This window comes from Acromyrmex echinatior, chromosome 7 (genome assembly GCF_024713525.1).
Source record: "Acromyrmex echinatior isolate Ae372 chromosome 7, ASM2471352v2, whole genome shotgun sequence".
Taxonomy (NCBI): domain Eukaryota; kingdom Metazoa; phylum Arthropoda; class Insecta; order Hymenoptera; family Formicidae; genus Acromyrmex; species Acromyrmex echinatior.
In genome coordinates, this window is record NC_141858.1 from 12955204 (window position 1) to 12975440 (window position 20237).

General features: G+C 35.4%; 1 protein-coding gene across 5 annotated transcripts in view; it reads right to left on the bottom strand.

The window, feature by feature from the left end:
- Positions 1 to 20237, bottom strand: part of ss (aryl hydrocarbon receptor spineless) — a 203889-nt gene that overhangs the window by 25159 nt on the left and 158493 nt on the right. For all 5 annotated transcript variants that reach the window (XR_015545743.1, XR_015545745.1, XR_015545744.1 and 2 more), the window contains one exon: positions 9261 to 9350. Coding sequence is in view for 2 of the 5 variants with exons in the window: in XM_087408049.1 (XP_087264175.1) it covers positions 9261 to 9350 (90 nt within the window). In the remaining 3 variants the exon portion in view is untranslated. The remainder of the gene's footprint in view (positions 1 to 9260; positions 9351 to 20237) is intronic.

Consider the following 20237-nt stretch of genomic DNA (forward strand, 5'->3'; position numbering starts at 1 on the left):
ATCTTAATGTAAACATATCGTATATTTATACAAAGTTATACAAAGTTTAGTAATTGATAATTATTTAATTTGTTATTCAACAATTATTTATATTTCTTTTAAATTCTAATTTAAAAGAATTGAAGGACTCCAATAATGGGCTAATTCATATTTTCTAAAAAACGGAGAAAATAAACTCTAAAGTTACAATAAAGAAAAAAAAATATATTTCGTTTTTATAAAATATATTTCGTTTTTAAATAAAATATGAGTTAGTCTACTGCTACAATAGATTCCTTCAATTGTAAGAATGGAGCCGCTCAGATTAATTATTACTGCATAGAATTGGAATGTTAACAAGGAAAAAATACATTTTCAACATGCCTCTCTCAATATATTTAATTTTTAAACTGTAAATTTTGTAACTCTCTAGCAAGATAAACGAGATCGATCAAATATTCATTTTAACCGTCCATGTTGGTAATAATTTTTTTCTTAAACGGTTTCTCGTGTGATCGATAATTTGCTTTCCCGAGGCGCCGGTGCGCCGTGGGGCCGCTTCATTACACCTACCGGTACGCCAAAATATTACGCACGATAATGTAAATGACGACAAGATTTATTCGCGTCCAGGGACAAGCGAGATTTACGAGAAAATGGCCGTTCGAAACACGCGTCACATGACAGAAAGGGGTAACGTATTACCGTCGACGTCGCACTCGCGTTCCACGTCTAATTTTTTTGTTGCAGCTCGTTGCCTTTCTGCCGTCTCCTTCATCCTCATATCATCACGGAAGCGTCCTTCTGATCCACCGAGAGATACGCGCGAAAGTACGAGCATGCTCCCTTTCGGAGTCACGTAAGTCGCGATCTTTTAATACCTCAAACACTAACAAGATTGCGAACGCACGATTTCCCGCCGGCTGCATATGCTTTATTTAATTATCATCCATCTTATAACTTTGTATGTACTTCGTGTTTTCATAACTATCACAATTTAATAAAGTGTAGTAAAATTGATAATTGTTGGAATTTTAGTCGAAAATGGAAATATTTATCTTTTCTCGTATTTTAGACACTTTAGAGAGGAAGTGTCGTGTTAAATTCGCGAAGTTAGTACGCCAATGTTTTCAATTTTGATTTTTTAGTATAAAAAATGCGAAACTATTTTATTTTTATAAGAAACTGTAAAATTATGAAAAAAATGCTACTCTAATTGTCATTATTTTATTAATGGAATGTGCTAATTTTATGGCTTCCACCTTCGGGTATGTAAAATTAGCACGACATTCTACTAATATGAAAAGAATAATGACAGTTCCAGTATCATTTTTCATAGTTATAGAATTTCTTATAAAACTATAAAAAAAAGAGTTCCGCGTTCCATTTTTTATACTAAAAAATTAAAATTGAAAAAATAAGCTGGAATTATGTTTAAAAATAATAGTAGAGTATCATATATTAAATCTCTCTGCTAGAACTAACGAGAAATGTCACTGGAATTGCGATAAATTATCACGATACTTTTCCTCCAAGTGTAACAGTATGTATATATATATATATATATATATATATATATATATATAACTCAATATTTTTAAATCGCACTTTATACGAAAGTTATATTTGCATTTTGATTCATCTCAACGTCAAAATTATTTCTGAATTCACGCGATTATGCGTATGTTTGTGCTGTGTAATCCCATCACAGAAATAATTCATCATCAATAAAGTAACGCGTGTCTTGCGTTCTTTTCCAGTCCTAAATCACACAGGACGACATTTCACGCGCTGAACGACAATTAATTACGCGATTGCTGCTACAGATAAATGTAAACGAGATAATAGCGAGATACAATACACCGTCGTCTCCGCGACTCGTTGAAGACGCGTTATCATCCGAAGGAAAGAATTTTTCAGTAACCACATGGCGGAATGGCAAGACAGATTTAGTGGCTCAAATCAGCGTGCGCTGTTATTATTTCTTACAAATTGCATCTTTATCGCGCCTCTAACAGACACGCGGCATTATTAGATTCTCTGATGGATTTCATCTCGTACGCGGTTGCGTTTATGCAAATTATACGTTCCGCCGCCGGGCATGAGCGGAGCCAATCCGTTATCGCTTTATTACTATCATTACTATTTATATTTAATACTCTTACGGCGTACCGTAATTAAACTTGTCGTCTCCGTGAGATTAATCTTCAGAGCGCCAAACCGCATTTTACGACGGATATAATTGATGTTTGCCCTACAATATTGAATTCCTGTATTGCGGTAATTAATATCTCTCTGAGAGAAAAAATTATACTTTCGGAAATTTCAATTAAAATAAAATAATATATACATATATAAAATATCTGACTATATAATTTAATTAAATCAAAATAAATTAAATTCATGTTTTTGGCTCCAAAAATAAATCTAATACAAATAAAATGTCTACATGTTTATATCCGGTTCTCCTTTACACTTTCATTGTTTGTATGTACTTGACTTCTGTACTGAAGAGAACCGGAATCAAAACGTCTACAGTTAATTTCATTTAGTAAGTACATTTCAATTGTTTGCGAATTATGTCTGGTTAAAATTTCAAAAGACTCCTAATTATCTTTAATTACATCACTGAGCAAAAATTAAAATTGAGATCTTGAAATATGAAATAATACATCACATGGGAAAATGGTTTACCCCGAAGGGGGTCTCGACTCAAAGCCTCTTTTCCTTTTCTCACCTTCCTCTTTCTCGCCGTTTTCCTTTTTCTCTCCATTCCTGTTTTCCTCTCCCTCGCTCCCTTCGCTCCTTTCGTGGGCGATAAGCCCCCCTTTGACCTTTCAGTTAAGTTATTACTTTTATCCGGCGTAGGTCACGGGGCATAAAGGCTCGTTGAGCATCGAATCGACTTTATCAGTCCAATTAACCGGCGTGCCGGCCGCGCAAACAATCGCGAAACCACACCTCGATCCCCAAGGCCTAACGGGCGCCCCTTTGCACCCTTACTTTGCGATTCACTGCGAGTCTTGTGTCGCGAGCTTTTTTATATTTCTCGCGTGAGATATGGAACTAAAGAGCCGGCGGCGTCGGTGGAGCCGCGGCATAGACTGCTCGTGAATTACATTGTGGGTCGGCGCTGTCATTACGCGGTTTTTCCCTCGCTGCGAACTAACGTAGGCCGCTGCCTAGGTCTTCAACCGGGCTTTCTCGAGCGGGGTTACGAAGCCGTGTAATCGCGTCGTCCGAAACGCCCCGTCGCGATTACGCCGACTTGGATGTGGCAAGCAAGCACTCGCGAGAGCTCACGCGGTCATCGAGTCGGGAAATTATCAGCTGCGTTCAGCAGAAAAAGCAACTTTAAAATTACTGTAAGAATTAACGTGACTGGATCTTGACCTCAGTTCCTTGTTAGATCTAAATGAATAACCAATCATATTAAAGAATCTTGTAACAGTTACAAAGTTGCTTTTTCTGCTAAGTACAACCGCTAAGTACAATCGCGTCGTGATTGAATATGAACGAGAGTTTTATATTAGAGTCGTGAGTTTATCTATACGAAGATTGTGGATGGACTGCAATTGATAAATTTGCACTGAACCAAAACTGTACGTAAATGCAATAAAATATTCATTGAAAAAATAATGGTTCAATGAATTCTCATAATGATTTAGGTTATAAAACTATTATTAAAATTCATTGCAAGAATAAATATATAGTTATATAAATGAATCCAATTATTGTATCAATGAATTAACTATATTAAGTCAGACATTAAGTCGGACATTGATTAATGATCATTCATTGGACCAAAAATGAATAAATAAAATATTTTTCAGTGTGGATTATGTTAGAATTCAAAAACTTTCAATGTAAAAACGAGACTTAACCCTCGACTATAACTATAGGAATGGGTTATTTGGACCTGAAGCGAAAATTACGATTGGTACTATGAGATTTTAAATTATAAGTAAAAAAACTTTAAACCTTCCTCTATCAATCATTAAGACGGAAGTTCACTTACATTTTATACTTCAAACGGGATGCTTTATAACTTGGGTAGTTTTGATAGTTAATTTACACTTCTTGAAAATATTAAATTTATAAATGTAATAAAAATTATTTACTGCATTAAATATCTCGTTCTGAGAAAAATTTTCAATTTTAGGTCGCAAAATAGAAGTAATTGATCAAAGGATGTTTTTTCTATTATATAAATATATTCTGTTAGTAAAAAATCTTTCTAATCTTGATAAACATTGACAGTATTTCTTTCGCTTACAGGTCAATAAATTAATATTGCACATTCATTAATATTTCAATGTAAATACAAGCACGCGAAGATCTTTAAAAAAAGATGAAACACTTTGAATGGGCAAAGGGATGTATTGTGTAAGGATAGTACTAAAGAAATACAGACGTATTTTCAGACTATCGTATAAAGATGATCACATAGCATGTAGCGTTCGAGGGGGTGCTTTTCATAACGTTATTCAATGCTTCCTTATAGCACATCTGAGTGCGCTGTTTAGGTTCGCGTGCATTTGCTCGCGTTTCTACGTCTCAACGAGCACCTGCACGAGGTAGATTATTCTCATTACGGATGCAGATGAATAATCTCCGTAACGGGATGAGGTGCGTTTTAAGAATCGTGAATAATGATTAGAAATATCTTCCCCGGATTTAGAAGAAATAATTTTTAGAAAAAAAAAAATATATTGATAAATAAAATATATATTGCAAAGTAAAATACGTAAATGGTAAATATGTGGAGAAAGAGGGAAAATTGCTATTAATCATGCGAAAAAAGTTGTAACGTCATTCCTTGTCGCGTTAAGTAATTCGCGCCACGAAAGATAGAAGGTAAGATTCAACTGTGTATATATAATAACTATGAGAATCAATTAATGTGAAACATAACGTTGCAAACCGTGATTAAAGATGCAATCGTACTACAATCGAAGAAAAAAAAAGAGAAGAAAAATCGTGTAATGAGACGACCATTTTCCTCGAACGCAGCTTCGTGCGAAGTCATCGTCCTTGTTTTTCTCAATATATCGTACATATATATATACGATACCGTTGCGTGCATTGTTACATCTCAATGGATACTCGTGCACGAAAGTTGGCGTAATAATTCGAGCTTGTTAAAGAATACGGATGAAGGGCCTTTCAATATAATTTCCAACGCGTGTTCCGTAAGATCCGTTTACGAACAACGTTGTAAGATACTACGCGCTTACTAGAAAATCCGCACCATAAGAAGCGTATAAAACATGTGCATGAATAATAATAATAAATTATGAGATTGATAATCTCTGCAATTTTGTAAAAATAAAAAAGCGAATGTAAGATTCGTCCTTATTTTTTCATTGCCAAGTAAAAATATATTAGTTTTGAATATATAAAGTTAAATAAATGTAACTTATGATTGATTTTTAAGATAAGATAAAGTTTTAAATGTATTATATTAAATTAAAATATTCAGTAAAGCTAAATTATATTCTAAATATTATTTTTCTGTAAGAAAATTAACATATTTTGTTAATAATTACTTTCTAACACATTCTTATGACACGTTTGTAATTAATAAACTTGATATAACATCCTCAAATTATAAGTTTGGTTGTTAAGGCACCATTAAGTTTATTTTACAAAAATTATTTAGCTATCAATACATCGCAAGATAATAATAACGTTAAATTATAATATCGAACATTTGTGAGACAGATTAATTTCTATCAGTATAAATTTTCTTTAGGTCAATTATTAATAAAACGCACAATTCAAGCGGCGGATCTTAAAACTTTATAAAACTACAGCACTTTTTTTCCCACAATCATATTCGCGTGGATTTCTGCAAGAAGTTGATTCGACTTCCGTCATTCCCAGCGAAACCGGGGTAGGATGATTTCCGTCGGTGATTTCAAACGCATAGATACGTGCATATCGCGAGGGGTATTTAGGAGGAAATCTAGAACGCTCATATAACAAACCGCTTCTTGGTTCTTTTTTGTTGTCTCGGATATGCGGTCATCGAGTCAGAAAATCATCGTCCGCTATTTTCTGCAATTCATACTCAACGCGTTCGCGTGCGCCCCGTATAGAGAGTCATCGGCTCGGGAAATCATCATCCGTCATTTTTTACAATGTATGCACATTGCATTCGCGTGCATGCCCGGATCCCTCTCGGTGTGTACCGAAGGGGCTCGAGTGACGGTATTATGCCGCGGGTAGTCGAGTACTTATCCCCCGTATAGACGGATGGATGATTTTTTAATGCGCTTTCGTGTGGACGACCGACGATAATGCGATCGGATTGTCGACCATTTTTCCCGAAATACGTAATATGTATATGCAAATATCTCATGCCATCTCTTGCATTCGTAGAGTCCAGAAGCTATTATAAAGTACAATTCTTACAGCGTACTTATAAATGTATGTAAATTAATTTTCAGATAATACATCATATTTATAATCGAGAATTGTTAATAAATTATGTTTAATCTGGGAATAATCATTGAGGATGTTATTATATTACAGCGACGAAAAAATGTGGATTGTAAAATGGATATTGTTTAATATATTTTCTTTCTATTTTAATAACTTTTTACTTTCCTTTTTGATAATTATTCTTTACGAATCTCTAAATATGCAATTCTCAAGCACTAATAAATAGGGAAACAGTTAATAACATAAAATATGTTGTTAATAATAGTGCATGGAAAAAAAAACAGTTAAAAAAACTTCACTGATTCAGCAAATCTACAGACATAACATACGGACAGTCAGTTTTCTGTGTTAAAATAGCAAAGTTGACAGCTGAATAACATTACGATTGTTAAACCATCAAATCTTTTTAGTTATAGATGTTGAATCCGCGCAGTAGATAAGCTGTAGCTTTACTGTACTATTTTTTTTCGTGTGATTTTTAATTGAAGTGTCTCAGATGACGTTTACGTAAACAAATAAGTTACTCTCGGATTAAATAATACATTTATCAATTATTTATCATTCTTCAAACTTCTGTACGTGGAAACATGGACTATTCCTGCGACCGATTTCGCGTTTCGGCACCGGGGAGGATTTGGAGAATTTGAGAAATGAGGAATCCATCGATACACTTCACGCCGTCATCAAGTCGCGGGTTTCGGAACAATGGACGCTGAGAGCACGGCGGAATATAGCGTAAAATCGGCTTCTACACTGTGTACACAATTCTCTCGCGTGGAACCAATAGTCCGCGCCGGGGCTGTGGTTACACATAGCCGCTTTATCATTAAGGGGAAACCTCGGTGTTCGAGCGAGGTCCGGCCGAAGTATTCAAATGATCGTGCGCGGGAACGCCGGTAGCAATCGAATGTGCAACAGTGTGGATCGTGGCCGCGCAATTAGATTCGGTCTGCACGGCGAATCGGGATCGGATGTTCCGTGGTTCCCACACCGCGCGGGTGCATCGCCACGCCGAGAAAACCAGCCGGAGACGATCCTCTCCTGATCCTCGGCCGATCGTCGCTGTCGCGGTCGAATAAAATCGCCGGAGTTACGTCGCCTTTAACGAGGCGTTCTGCCCGGCACGATTATCCGGTGTCATAATTAATTAAGGATCGTCGCAATGTCGATCTGGCATCCCGCTCCTGATAACGGTCTCTTATTCGACAGTTCACGTTTATTCGGAATACTCGCGTATGCAAATCCGCGACTACCGACATGTACCGCGGCTGAATCCGGATTCCGCTCGCAATGAATTAGGATAATTGAAATCGCGATAATTGAGACCTGGCGCATCGCCGCACGCCGACTGAGCAAAAAGAGCTCGTCGAATTATCATATTGAATATTAATGTTCTTGCCTATTCACTTTAGCCATCTTGAATTGTGACGTCAGAAACGAGAAAATATATACTGTATTGAAATGTGAATATTTTTTAATAAAATAACATTTGCAATCGATAAAATAGATTTGTAAAATATATTTGAAGTTGATTTACATTTAAACAAATTTTCTAAACCATAATATATTTCTTTGAATATTATTAGCAAAGTAAGGCTTATTACTTGCAGTAATAAATTCAAACAAATATTTATTAACATTTAATTTTTTTTCAATGTACGCTAATTAAAAACAAGCTTTATAACAGCTATCGAATTGAAATAAATATTATTTTATTCTATTCCGAAATAAAAATAAGTTTTCAGTGTACTTTGTACAAGTACTCCATCAAATGCAAATGTTGTTTCATTAAAAAATATTTTTATGTTAATTTTTTGCAAGAATTTTCATTGTGTTTTTTGCTTCTGACGATCACCATGAAAAATCCATGAGTGGTCAGGAGTCTTAAAAAACATTTCAAAAACAAGTTCAATTCTTATGACTCATTATAACTTGATTTACATTTTTATCATTTGTCTCATTCATTCAGAATGTCTTTAATATTAATGTTCCCCAGTTAATCATGCTCCATTTCTCAAGTAACTCGAAAATTATTCTAGATAAACATTTACAAATCTGACAATCATGAATTATGGGAGGCAAAATTTAGACATGATTCTTCTACAAGAGTTAGTAAATTGAGATTTTTCCATTCGAGCATCAAACAGATTTGTCTAAGCTGAGCCGGACAATATCGTGAGCGTGTTGCTCGTTTGCGTCGATGACCCACTGTTACTACTGAAAAATGTATGTCGGCCGTCAGTCCTGGTAGATGGATACATTGTCTTGCGAAAGGGATGATGCCTCGGGCAAACGTGACACGTACGGCGAACTTGACTTGACAGCGTTGGCGTGACTGCCGCGTGTTGGGTGTGGACACACGTTGACTGAAGATAAACTAACAACGAGGGTGAACTGTCTCTAGAATTACCTTGCAAGGGGGAGCCTTGGAGAGACAAATGCGCAAGCATCTTCGATCTATAAATACGTCGACGATTTCACCTTTAAAATACACGCAAGTGATTTTCCAAACATCATTCGGATTTGTCGACAGAGATTTATACAAGGCCGGATAAAATTAGATATTCAATTTCGAAAACAGCATTACGTGAAAAGAGTTGTTATTTTAATTATATTATTATCTAACGATTTGTTCCGCTTGTTTTATATATTATATATAATATTATAATGTTATTTTAATGTTATATGTTATTGTAATGTATTTATATAATAATATTGTATAATACGCCTACTATCCTGAATATAAATCCAACGGTTTTAATGTTCTATATTCAGTGTCTCTCTTTCTCTTTGCTATATTAATACAACGGTTGCCTTAATTATAACAATCATACCTGATGGAAGCCAAGATAACTCTCTATGCTATGAGTAGCGAAAAACACTTCTCCGTCGCAAGTCAATATTAGCAGGAACCCGTTCAGTGCCTGGAACAGAAAATCGATCCGACAAATTAAATTACACATAAATGTACGCGAAAGCAACTAAGTACATACACTGTAAACATACACAGAATAATTAATTTTCAATAAAATGTTAATACACCCACACTTTTCCATTTTATAAAAATATTATGTTAATACAATAATTTATAAATTATACTCGGCGAAACCGAGCATCTTCTTTCGATGATCAATCGACCAAAAAAATTATCAATCAACCATGTAAAATTGTTCAGAATTGAACATAATCGAGTAGAGACTGCTCCGTTTGCATCGGGTCGAGGCTCAAGAGGCTAATTCGTAGCACGGATAAGTTAGGGGCACAGTAAAATACAGGTTTAGACGTTGTTAGACGTACGCGGGAGTACACCCCGTGCGAATAGAACGGCGGCACGAGAACGAAAGGGTACGTTGCCTTTTCGAAACCGAAGGTTAGCGTTTTGCGGCGGCATCGGTCGGAAACGTTTCAGAAAGTTTTCTCATTTGTCTGCCGACTCGATACCAGCAAATACCAAACGAGCTTGCACAACTCGAGTGTTCACCTCGAAGCCCAAAATACCTGTTATTCTCCTAGCTTTCTCACGAGAGGGAAAGCATACCTTTGTAATATTCAACCGATAGATATCGAAATTGAGAATCGATCGATGCAATAAGCGCGTTAAATTTTATACGTTAAACGTAAGAAAAAATAGTTAAAAACGTTAATTAAAAAAATAAATACAAAACTTATCTAGTAGTAGTTAAAAAGTAATTATCTAGTAAAAAAAAATCAATAAAAACACATCCGTAAATTTTCTAATTTTTAGAACTAGAGAAAAAGACGAAGTGTAAGTTGAACCGAGATTAAAGTTAATCTATATTGGTAGAAATGGGCATTACTTTGCGTTATCAAATCTATAGATTATAAATTTTCAAATTATTATAAAATAACATCAAAGCGCAAGTTGCACTTAAGAAAAAAATTGAGCGAAAAAATCCGTTTGATAATTTATTATTATGTCCAATAATGTTTGTAGCATGATGATAGCAGAATTTCCTGTAAAAAGCAAACTTTGGAGTGAATGAATCTTGAGAACAAAGGCTACCGGTATACCGATAAGAATAATTCAAGTAAATCACGTAATCCGACGTGGCACACACGATTAAGCTTTCCGAAATACAGAAGCAATTTCGAGCCACCACGCGAGAATAGTGCGGCGGCACGAAAACGGAAGGGTGCGTTGCCTTTCGGAAAGCAGAGGGCGGCGAGCGTTGTTTCTCGCTGGGAACGCGTTGAAAACGCCCCGGGAAAGTTTTCCCATTTATCGGCGGTCCCGATACCGGCAAATACCAAACGAGCCCTCGGCGCATCGAAGCCGAAAATATCCGTCCCAGTTTTAGCAGTTTCTTCGGCCCGCCGCCCTACGCCGCTCGGAAACGGGGTAGGAAACCATTTAAAGCCTCGTCCGCTCTCCGCGTTTCTGCGAGCTAAATGTGTATTGTTTTGTTTTATTTCACGGTGGCGGTGCCAGGCACGCCAGACCGCGGAAACTTATTGTTCTGAAATATGGCGAGCAACGCTAAAACCGCCCAGAACGTAGAAAGAAGACGTACTGTTTCAGCTATACGCAGACTTGTTAATTCAATTTCCAACGAATTTTTTATTTCAACAATTCCGTTTTAATTCAACACGCGATTATGATGACGTACGTGTAGGTAAATAACAGCTTCCTAAATTAATTGATTAAAAAAGACTTAAGGATATCAGATATACAGTCTCTGCAATAGTTGACTGCAATTGGAAATTTATACTTTTTGTATAATATAAAAATAAACATATAAGACAGTTCAATAAAGTCAATATTTATATTTAACAATACAATTTTTATACCTTAAATGAAAATTTCCTGAATTCATTTTAATTATTATTAATAAAAAAAATATGTCTCCTCCTTGAAATAATTTTTGATAGATTTTAAATCGCCGCAAAATTTTTTTTGTATTACTTTCAAATATAATATGTAAAAAAAATCTGTATTTAAAAATAACTTTTTCATTCTTAAAAGAATAATTGATGATTTTATTATAACGTTTTATTTAATTAAAATAATTATTTCTGTTTAAAGCAGATTCTCGTCTTTGCTGCTTTTCTTCTGATGATTTTGATACATAAAGGATACTAGTGTATAACTGTCTTTTATGACTCTTTAGAGTTTCTCTTTAACGCGCCGACGCGATGTATGCTCGTAAAGTTGCAATAATTGCAGGTATCTCGCGGCTTCTTAATCCATAGCTACCGACAATCTTACAAGGAATGATCATGGACTTCGTAATATCTTATTAATGGTAAGGTAAAACAAGGGTTATATTTCTCAGAAGGGAAACATTAAGTAATTATCGTAGTTGCGCGGTTTAATCAGTGTTGAAACTTTTAGGCATATTTTTTTCAATAAGGTAGATTTTCATAGGCAAATTTACATAGATAAATTTTGAATCGATCTATTTGGATATTATATTATTATATATATTTGGATTATATATTTAGAAAGTATATTTACAAGTCTTACTTTTGGTCATCATTGGCAAGATGATATGCAATGTGAAAATATTGTCAGTTCAAGATGTGACAAAATTTGCATTTATCCATTTAATATTGTCAATAAAATTGGAATTTTTATCTTTAATAACATTGCACTTACTAGAATAAGTTATATTTTCTTGTGAAAAATTCTTAAATGCCAAGAAAGCATAAATAAGAAACCTTATTATTTATCTTCTAATCTACATTAGTGTACAATTTTATACTGCCATTTTATAATATAAGAATTTATTTCACGCAAAATAATGCAACTCATAATTACATTTCCAAATATCCTTGGAATCGAGAAATTTAATGCAATTTAATGGAAAAAAAAACTCGTTCTGTCACTCATTCACACACCGACCAAGTATGCAACCCTTCGTGCAACCCTTATGATTAAATATGTCACTGTGTCAAACTCTCGGTTTCATTTTCCGGTCGCGGAAACAGGCACCCTGATTCCACCCTGCGATAGCGTGGCATACAAAATGGCACGCGTTTCCGAGGGATCGCATGCGCGGATGCTGCGTTTCGATTGGTTAATCCACAGGGTGGGCTCCTGCGTTGCGTCAATACGGATGTGCGCCCGAGGGGGTGAGCAACGGGCTCACGACCCTCTCGCTTCACCCCACACTGTACCACTCCGCGTACGGACACGAAGCTATAATAGGATTTTCTTCTGTGTGCTTCCCCCTTTTCCATCCCTACGAAATGGCCGACATAGCCATTCCACGGAAGGCATCATCCCGCGAGACTCGTTCGTCGTTACTACTATAATTGTATTGTTTGGGGAGGTAATCGAGTTTTCTCGATCGACCGGCGGAGTCTTCACGATTATGACTATCGCTTCGTTCGGGCTGTTTCATGTTACGATAAAATACTAATAATATTTAGGTGAACGATACATCTCGAAGTAAATGCAAATGCAATGTGCGTCATGCAGTTTCTTATATTTGCGGTAGCACTAATCCATTTCTTCATAAAATGAACGTTCTTATTATTTACAAAAATTATTCAAAACAAAAAATATCTTCAGAATTTCCGGAGCATACACTGAAAAGAAAAGATTAGTTGTTGCAACCAATTTTTGGTAATATTAGTCAATCAAAATCCTATACTGACATTGCGGATAGATTAATACAAGTAACAATTGACTGCAGCAACCAAAAATTGGCTGTTGCAATCAATTAAAAATGCCATATTTTACCTAATTTGGTGCAGCAGCCAATCTTTTCTTTGTGTACTCACGAAATTAAGCTTTTTCAATTCGATCAGCGAAAGTTAGAAAAAAGAAGCGAAAAAATGTAAAAATAAATAAAAAGCCAGCAATGCACAAAGTATAACAAATATTTTAAAAACTGTGAAAATTATCCAAATTATATTGTGTTTATCTCATTTCGACCAAAGCGACATCATTGCAATTAAAATCATTTTAAAACAATGAAATAAAAAATAGAAAGAATGTCGTATTAACTGACAAAAGACTTACGTTCAGCACTAAAGCATCTAACAACATATTTCGACAAATTTAGCTCATTAATATGTCGCAAATTAAAAAAAAAATTAGAAAATGCTGCCATAGATATAGATTAATGTATGATCGAGATATAAAATTGAATAAAATTTATCCAAAGCGTCTCGATTAGGTGAGCATGCACATTTTCCATGTGTCCATTAATTTAACATCTACAGTGGTTTCCGATGAACGATCACCGAACTCGAGGAAACGCCGTTCAGTTTCTTGAACTCGGGAACGCGATCGCCCGAGATTCCGCAATCTGCATACCGGCGTATCCGATCGTGCTCCAGGGCTCATGTCCGTGCCCGTGACTCTCGCTCGCATGATGGAAGAAAATGGAAAGATTTCGTGCGTGAAGTATTATTGGCGACCTGCTAATGCGGGAGAGTCAAGGTGAGGATGAAGGGGTATTAGAAGTTCACGCTTGGACGGAACACGCGAGTGCGCCCGCGAGTGGCACGCGACTGATTCGCCGGGTGGCTCACGCGAGAAATAGAAAACCACGTGTGTATATGTATGTGTGTGTCTTTTTCACCTGCCCTTCTTCCACTCTTCATCCTCTCCACGAAAAGAAACACCGTGTCGGATTTAATACCAAATTTGATATCGCGACGTTTTTTGATATCGACGTTTTGAGTCGCTTCTCCATTCGTTCTTTCTTTAAAAAAACGCCACGCAAAGTTTCTGCATTCGTACAGCTTGATATAGCAATCTTAAGCAAGCGAAACAATAGTCATCATGTATCATATCGCACGTGGCACTTAATAAAATTAGATGAGAAAAATTAAAATCGCTGAAGGAAATGCAAATCATCACGAATTTGCCAATTCATTGGAAGACTTAATTAAAGGCGATCGCGAAAATACTTATTCATGGAACAAAAAGTTCATAAGTTAATTTCGGATTAAAGATATTCATACAAAAAGAATAGTGTTTTGCTGTAGTCTCTAAAAATTTAGCTAAATAGAAAATTTAGATCTGAAAATAATTATGTACAGGACGCTCAAACTGGTTAGTAGAAAACATCCAAACTTTTTACTGCAGCATTGCTCATCATGCTTAAAATTCCTACCTAATTATTTTAATGGTTCAACAAAATTATTTTCACATTTTATCTAGTTCAATTTTTAGATACTTCAACGATCGTTCTTTTCGAGCAGTAATTTTTTTATTTGTTTTTAGCGTGTTACTTAAGATCATATTAATTCTCTCTACAGGAAAAGTGCAGGATACTGGCTCACAGTGGATAAACACGCGATATCGCGAAAGTGTAAAACTTACAGAGCCGTGCATTTTAATTCAAACGTCGCGGTAGAATCGAACGCGTGTCTCTAATCAGCTGTTAAGTCTACAAAGTATTACCAGAATGGAATTCACGTGACGCACAACGACGTTTGTACGCTACAGAAGGAAAAAAAGATACGCTCGGGGGAAGAGGAAGAGAGGCGAGGCGAGAAGTCGTTCGCGTTTAGAGATCAATAAGGGTGTCGAAGATAAGCCGTCGCTGAATATGAACTGAGCGTTAACGCGTTCGTGCCGGAGCGGATTTTCATGGCTTTTCATTTCCATACGCAACAACGGCTTGTTACTCCGTGTTCGTTGCATGCGCTATTATCGTTATGATCGGGTATACCGCGCGCCACGTCGTCTTACTCCGCTCGGTTTAGCCGATTAAAAGAAACCGCATCCGAATTAGCCTGATTTTTACCTGTTCCTCTCTTTCTCTCTCTATCTCCCTTTTCTCACCCGGTTTTATCTCGGTTTAGGCCGCCTCGCTCCATTCTCTTATCGAACAACTAATTGTGTCGCGAGCGAACACGCGACCGACCCAACGACGAAATTGGATCAGCTCGCTAATGCCGATTTGCTGTGGAATTTCGTGGACGCTGTCAACCGCGCTTAGCAATGATTCCGATAAAATGTGGATCACGACGATCATATCCACAACCATCGCTGCCGTTTCGGTTCAAAGAAATGAGCAGAATTATAAAAAGACGAAGAGTCAATTGAATCAACATTAATTAATTCACAAATGGAAATATAGGTATTACCTTGCTGAAGCGTTCAATTTATTTTTATGTTTAATTATTTCACAAAATATATAACTGCATACTGTCGTCTGTATTAAACTTTTATTAATTTTGATTATAACTTAATTTTGTAATTTCAAATTTTAAAACTGCAAATCAACAAATAAAATTTTATTTATCGAAAATTTAGCTTTCCAACATTGAAAAAAAAGATTGGCTGCTGCAGCCAATTAAAAATACTATGCCATATTTTACTACCTAATTTGTTGCAGCAGCCAATCTTTTTTTCCAATGTAATAGACGTAAAGATTTGTCAGACTTTTTGGTATCAGAAATGCACGACAGAAATTTTCAACGATGCCGCATACAAATACTTGTTCTGTATGTCTATCAGTCGCGACAGCTTTATGTAGTGCAGCGTTGTCATCGTTTGTGTGTACACTGAAAGAAAAGATTGGCTCTACAGCAGCCAACTTTTTATTGCAATAGCCTATATATCTGCAATGTCAATATAGGATTTCGATAGACTAACGATCAAAAATTGGCTGCTGCGTTGAATTAAAAATGCTACGCCATATTCAGCCAATCTTTTCTTTCAGTGTACGATAAGCACGAGAAGGACTCGTTCGTTACGGCATACACCGAGACGGGACGATATCTTTGTAAATTCACCCGGCTTGTAATTCATTGGTCGCTCTCACACATCCAGCGCGCGTAACGAACGCCTTTCGGACCCTTCCGTTAATTAAGCCTTCGGCATCGTATCCTGTTAAGACCGTTAAACGACGCGGTAAATACCTCCCTTTCCTCAAACCATACGATCGCGAATATGCATATATTCGCAACCATCTTGTAACCGTAGCCATAACAAAAGCCATGCTATCAGGCAAATGTGACCATGCGCTTCATGCACCTTTATTAGGAAATATAATGTAAACCATTGTTGTATAATTGAATTTATATTGCGATGGACTTATAAGAATATGGGGGATGAGATAATTTTATCTGACACGCCGGAGTATTTATCTAAATCACCAGATAATTTTATTTGTGTAAATATTGTAATTTCTATTTCTTTTATGTAAAACACCTAATGATAAAAATTATCTGCATCGGTAAGAAAAATAAAAATTTTAAAACGTCATTTCTAGTGGTATTGACAATCAATAAGACTAAAGGGTACATGGAAACATCAACTCTTAACTTCCTAAAAATAAAATTTCATTTTATAAATAAAAGCGTTTTCGTTAAAAAGATTTCACAGTCTATAATAAAATTTTCTTTACATTTTCGGAAAACTGTTACAGTAGAATGAAATAAACTACAAAACTACAAACCGAAATATTGTTGACGAAATTTTGTCAAGTTTGAGTTTTCACACAAAGTGCAGAGACATATGTTTTACGTAGACTGTGTTTTCAAAATAAATAATATCTTTTCTGGTGTGTGAGACATCAAGAGCTAAGCTAACCGGATTTATATAGATTTCAATCCTTGATTTCAACCCCCAATCGGTGGATCCGCCGTGAACGCCTCGGCCTAAGGTCGAGCCTAAGGTAGGAGCAAACGCGGGCTGTACGTAAGGCTTAAGAGAGGGTCGACGTGGTATCTAAGGGAGGAAAGGAGCACGCGATCAATACGGGAAGGACTAGCGGTGCCAGACCAAGGCGAGCCCCGTCGACCACCAACCTAACCCGATATCATCCCATCCCATGCACCCACCTAACCTACAGTTACCTTTGACTCAGCCTACGTCTCTTTCTGTCTTTCTCACGCGTATATTCTGACTCACTGCGAGTCACTGTCTTTGAATCACGTTCGCTCTCTCTCCATCCGATTTCCGCTCATACTGCTATTGACGTCCTTGACTCTCGATCCGACCGACCGTTCCAAAAGCATCCCAAGGCTGATATCGTAAAGTTCACCGGGTAGCATCAAACGGGCTCGTACGAGCTACCTAAGGACGGCTGCGAGCAATGCGTTTACTCGACGAGTATTTCGCGTAGCTCAGATACGAGGCTAAGTTATGTCAGGTATTACAAGGCTCTACATGATTATGCTCTGCACAAGCTAAGCGCGATAAGGTCCTATATAATTTGAATCTGGTTAAAATGTCAGACGGTAATGATATTAATACAAGTCAGATGGCAGTGATTGCGGGGCACAGAATTATTCTCAAATTATCACGGGAAGTCTTTCAAGTATTTTTAATCATCAACAAAGAATAGGAAAAATCAATCATCGCACTTTAATTGATAAATACCACAATAATACAAAATAATAAAGAATTTTAAAACCAAAACATTTTTGCGATTTTAAAACATTGGGAATTCGGCAGGATTAAGCACAACAACCTATAATTAAAATAATTTTTACATATTTTTGTGAAATAAGAAATAGAGATATATCTTAAAAAAGGAGCTTGAGAATATAAATTAAACTATCAAAAATTATTTTAAATTTATTAAAAATTTTAAATTGCAATGTAAGCAATAAAAATTCTATAGTTCATGTACATCCTATAAAGAGAAAATTAAGAAGATTAACTTTCTAGATTAAGGAATATATCAAGATGGCGGTCCATTGATGTCGTTGAGAAAAGGATATTTAAAGATAAATGCGCCAAGTGTTATCTTATACGGAAAATATATAACGGGAATACATTTAATATCATTAAACCAATGCTGCGTAATTGCCAGCTGCCGCAATTTGGCCTTCACTAATTTTAGGATTAGTAAGCCGCGTTACATTAATGATTACGTCCAATTAAATGAAGCTCGAATATTATCGCTGTTCCATAAAACGTAATTGAAGTGGACGGCCAAGGTTTCCTACTAATCTACCTTCGCATTGCGCGTTTAATGTTCTTTAGAATTTATCGTTATGTCTGGATACATTCCAAGCTTCCCTTTTTATATTTAATGCATTTTTGATCAGATTATGTATCGAGTGTCGAAGATGAGAAAATATCTATTATATACATATATGATTGATGTAATGTTGAGTTAAAGACAAAAGTATGATTAACACTAAAATGACAAGTATAGAAGTGTTATTTCTATTCTCTTACTATCAAATAATTTATTAATTAATATTTTTACCACTATTCTCCCTCTCCTCTTTCATCGTTAATAAAATACTACATTGAAAGAAATAAATGATTACAATTACTTTCATTTAATTATACATACATCATTTTCAATTAACTGTATAATTTTTTTAAAAAACAATAAATATTATTATTACTAATACTACAGCAGTAATAAAAATGAAACTCATAATTATTTTAGTATGCAATTATGAAACGTTTCTCTCAATATAAATTTTTATTAAATAGAATCTTCTATTTCTATATATTCTGCTATGTCTACAAGTTTGCAGCTAATAACATTGAACAAAAATCACGAGATTCAATTTTATTAGAATCAGTTTCCTCAAAGTGTTTCCTGCGAAACGCAAAATGTCGGTAAAGCACTGCGGACATATTTATTTTATTCTCCGAATGCGATAAGTATTCTTCGCAACTCGTTTTCCTTTGTTAGTGTATCATCGGTAAAAGTGTAACGATTATTTAAGAAAAAAAAAGTTTCGCAGGAATTGACATTTCTGCAAAAAAATGGTTCCGTAGGACGTATAGATGCGATTAGACTTTCGTATCAAATTCAATCGATTTAATGACGACTGTCTTGTTTATCTCGGCTGATGCTTTCCCTTCTGCTGATGGTTTTTTTTTATTGCTTGTCATTGCTTAGTTAGATCGCCTTTTTAACCTTTTCATAGCTTAACATAGCGATAATCTTAATTAAGCAATGTGAACTCTCCTGATTTTTCATGCTGGATGGTTGTTAATAATAAATTCGCAATTATTATAATTATTTAAATATTAGAATATTACCTCTTAATACATCAATCATTAATGACATCACTTTTACAGCTGGAAAAAGCACGATATTTAAAATTATGAAAATTTCATGTAATAGATGAAGCAAATAATTAAATGTGAAGATTATATTAATACATGTTAAATATCATATAATGTATATTTTGGTATTAGGTGTTGGAATTAATTTGTAGCGTTTTACAAGTGATGGGAAGTACTTTCATTAATGTATTTTTTAATGCTCATGTGAAATAAATAACATTCTTTCATTAAAAAACGCTACGAATTAATTCCAACACCTAATATAAATTCTTATTTAAATAGATACTGTTTCTACGAGCAGATAAATTTGTTAAATTGTCAATTTGAAAAATAGAAAAACTATAACTCTTTCCTCTTTCTAACTTTAACTCTTACATCACTGTAATTTAGAAAAATCAAAAGAACGAAATCTTATTAGACTTGTGATTCATTTAAAGAATATATTTGATGATCGCGTTTAATTTGCCAATTGATTTGAAAAATATAAAAACTACTGTAACTTTTACATCTCTCTAATTTTACCGCTTAAAATAATTTCGAAAAAGAAAAAAGAATGAAGTCTTATTAGACCTGTGATGCATTTAAAGAATGTATTCGATGGCCGCATTTGATTCAACATGGACGAAATTAGGTGTTCGCCAAAACGAACTCGTTAATTACTCTTGCCGGTATAGTCAATCCGCGAAAAGTCACGGTCAAGAAAGTTAAAAAGTTGAATGGCTTTGCATACACTGTGTGCCGCAACACACATAGTCGGTAAAAGTTCGAGTGTGCGGTTACTGCGAAGAAATTACCTGCGCCGCTTCGTGAATATTCAAGTGCGAAAAGAGAACCTCATCCT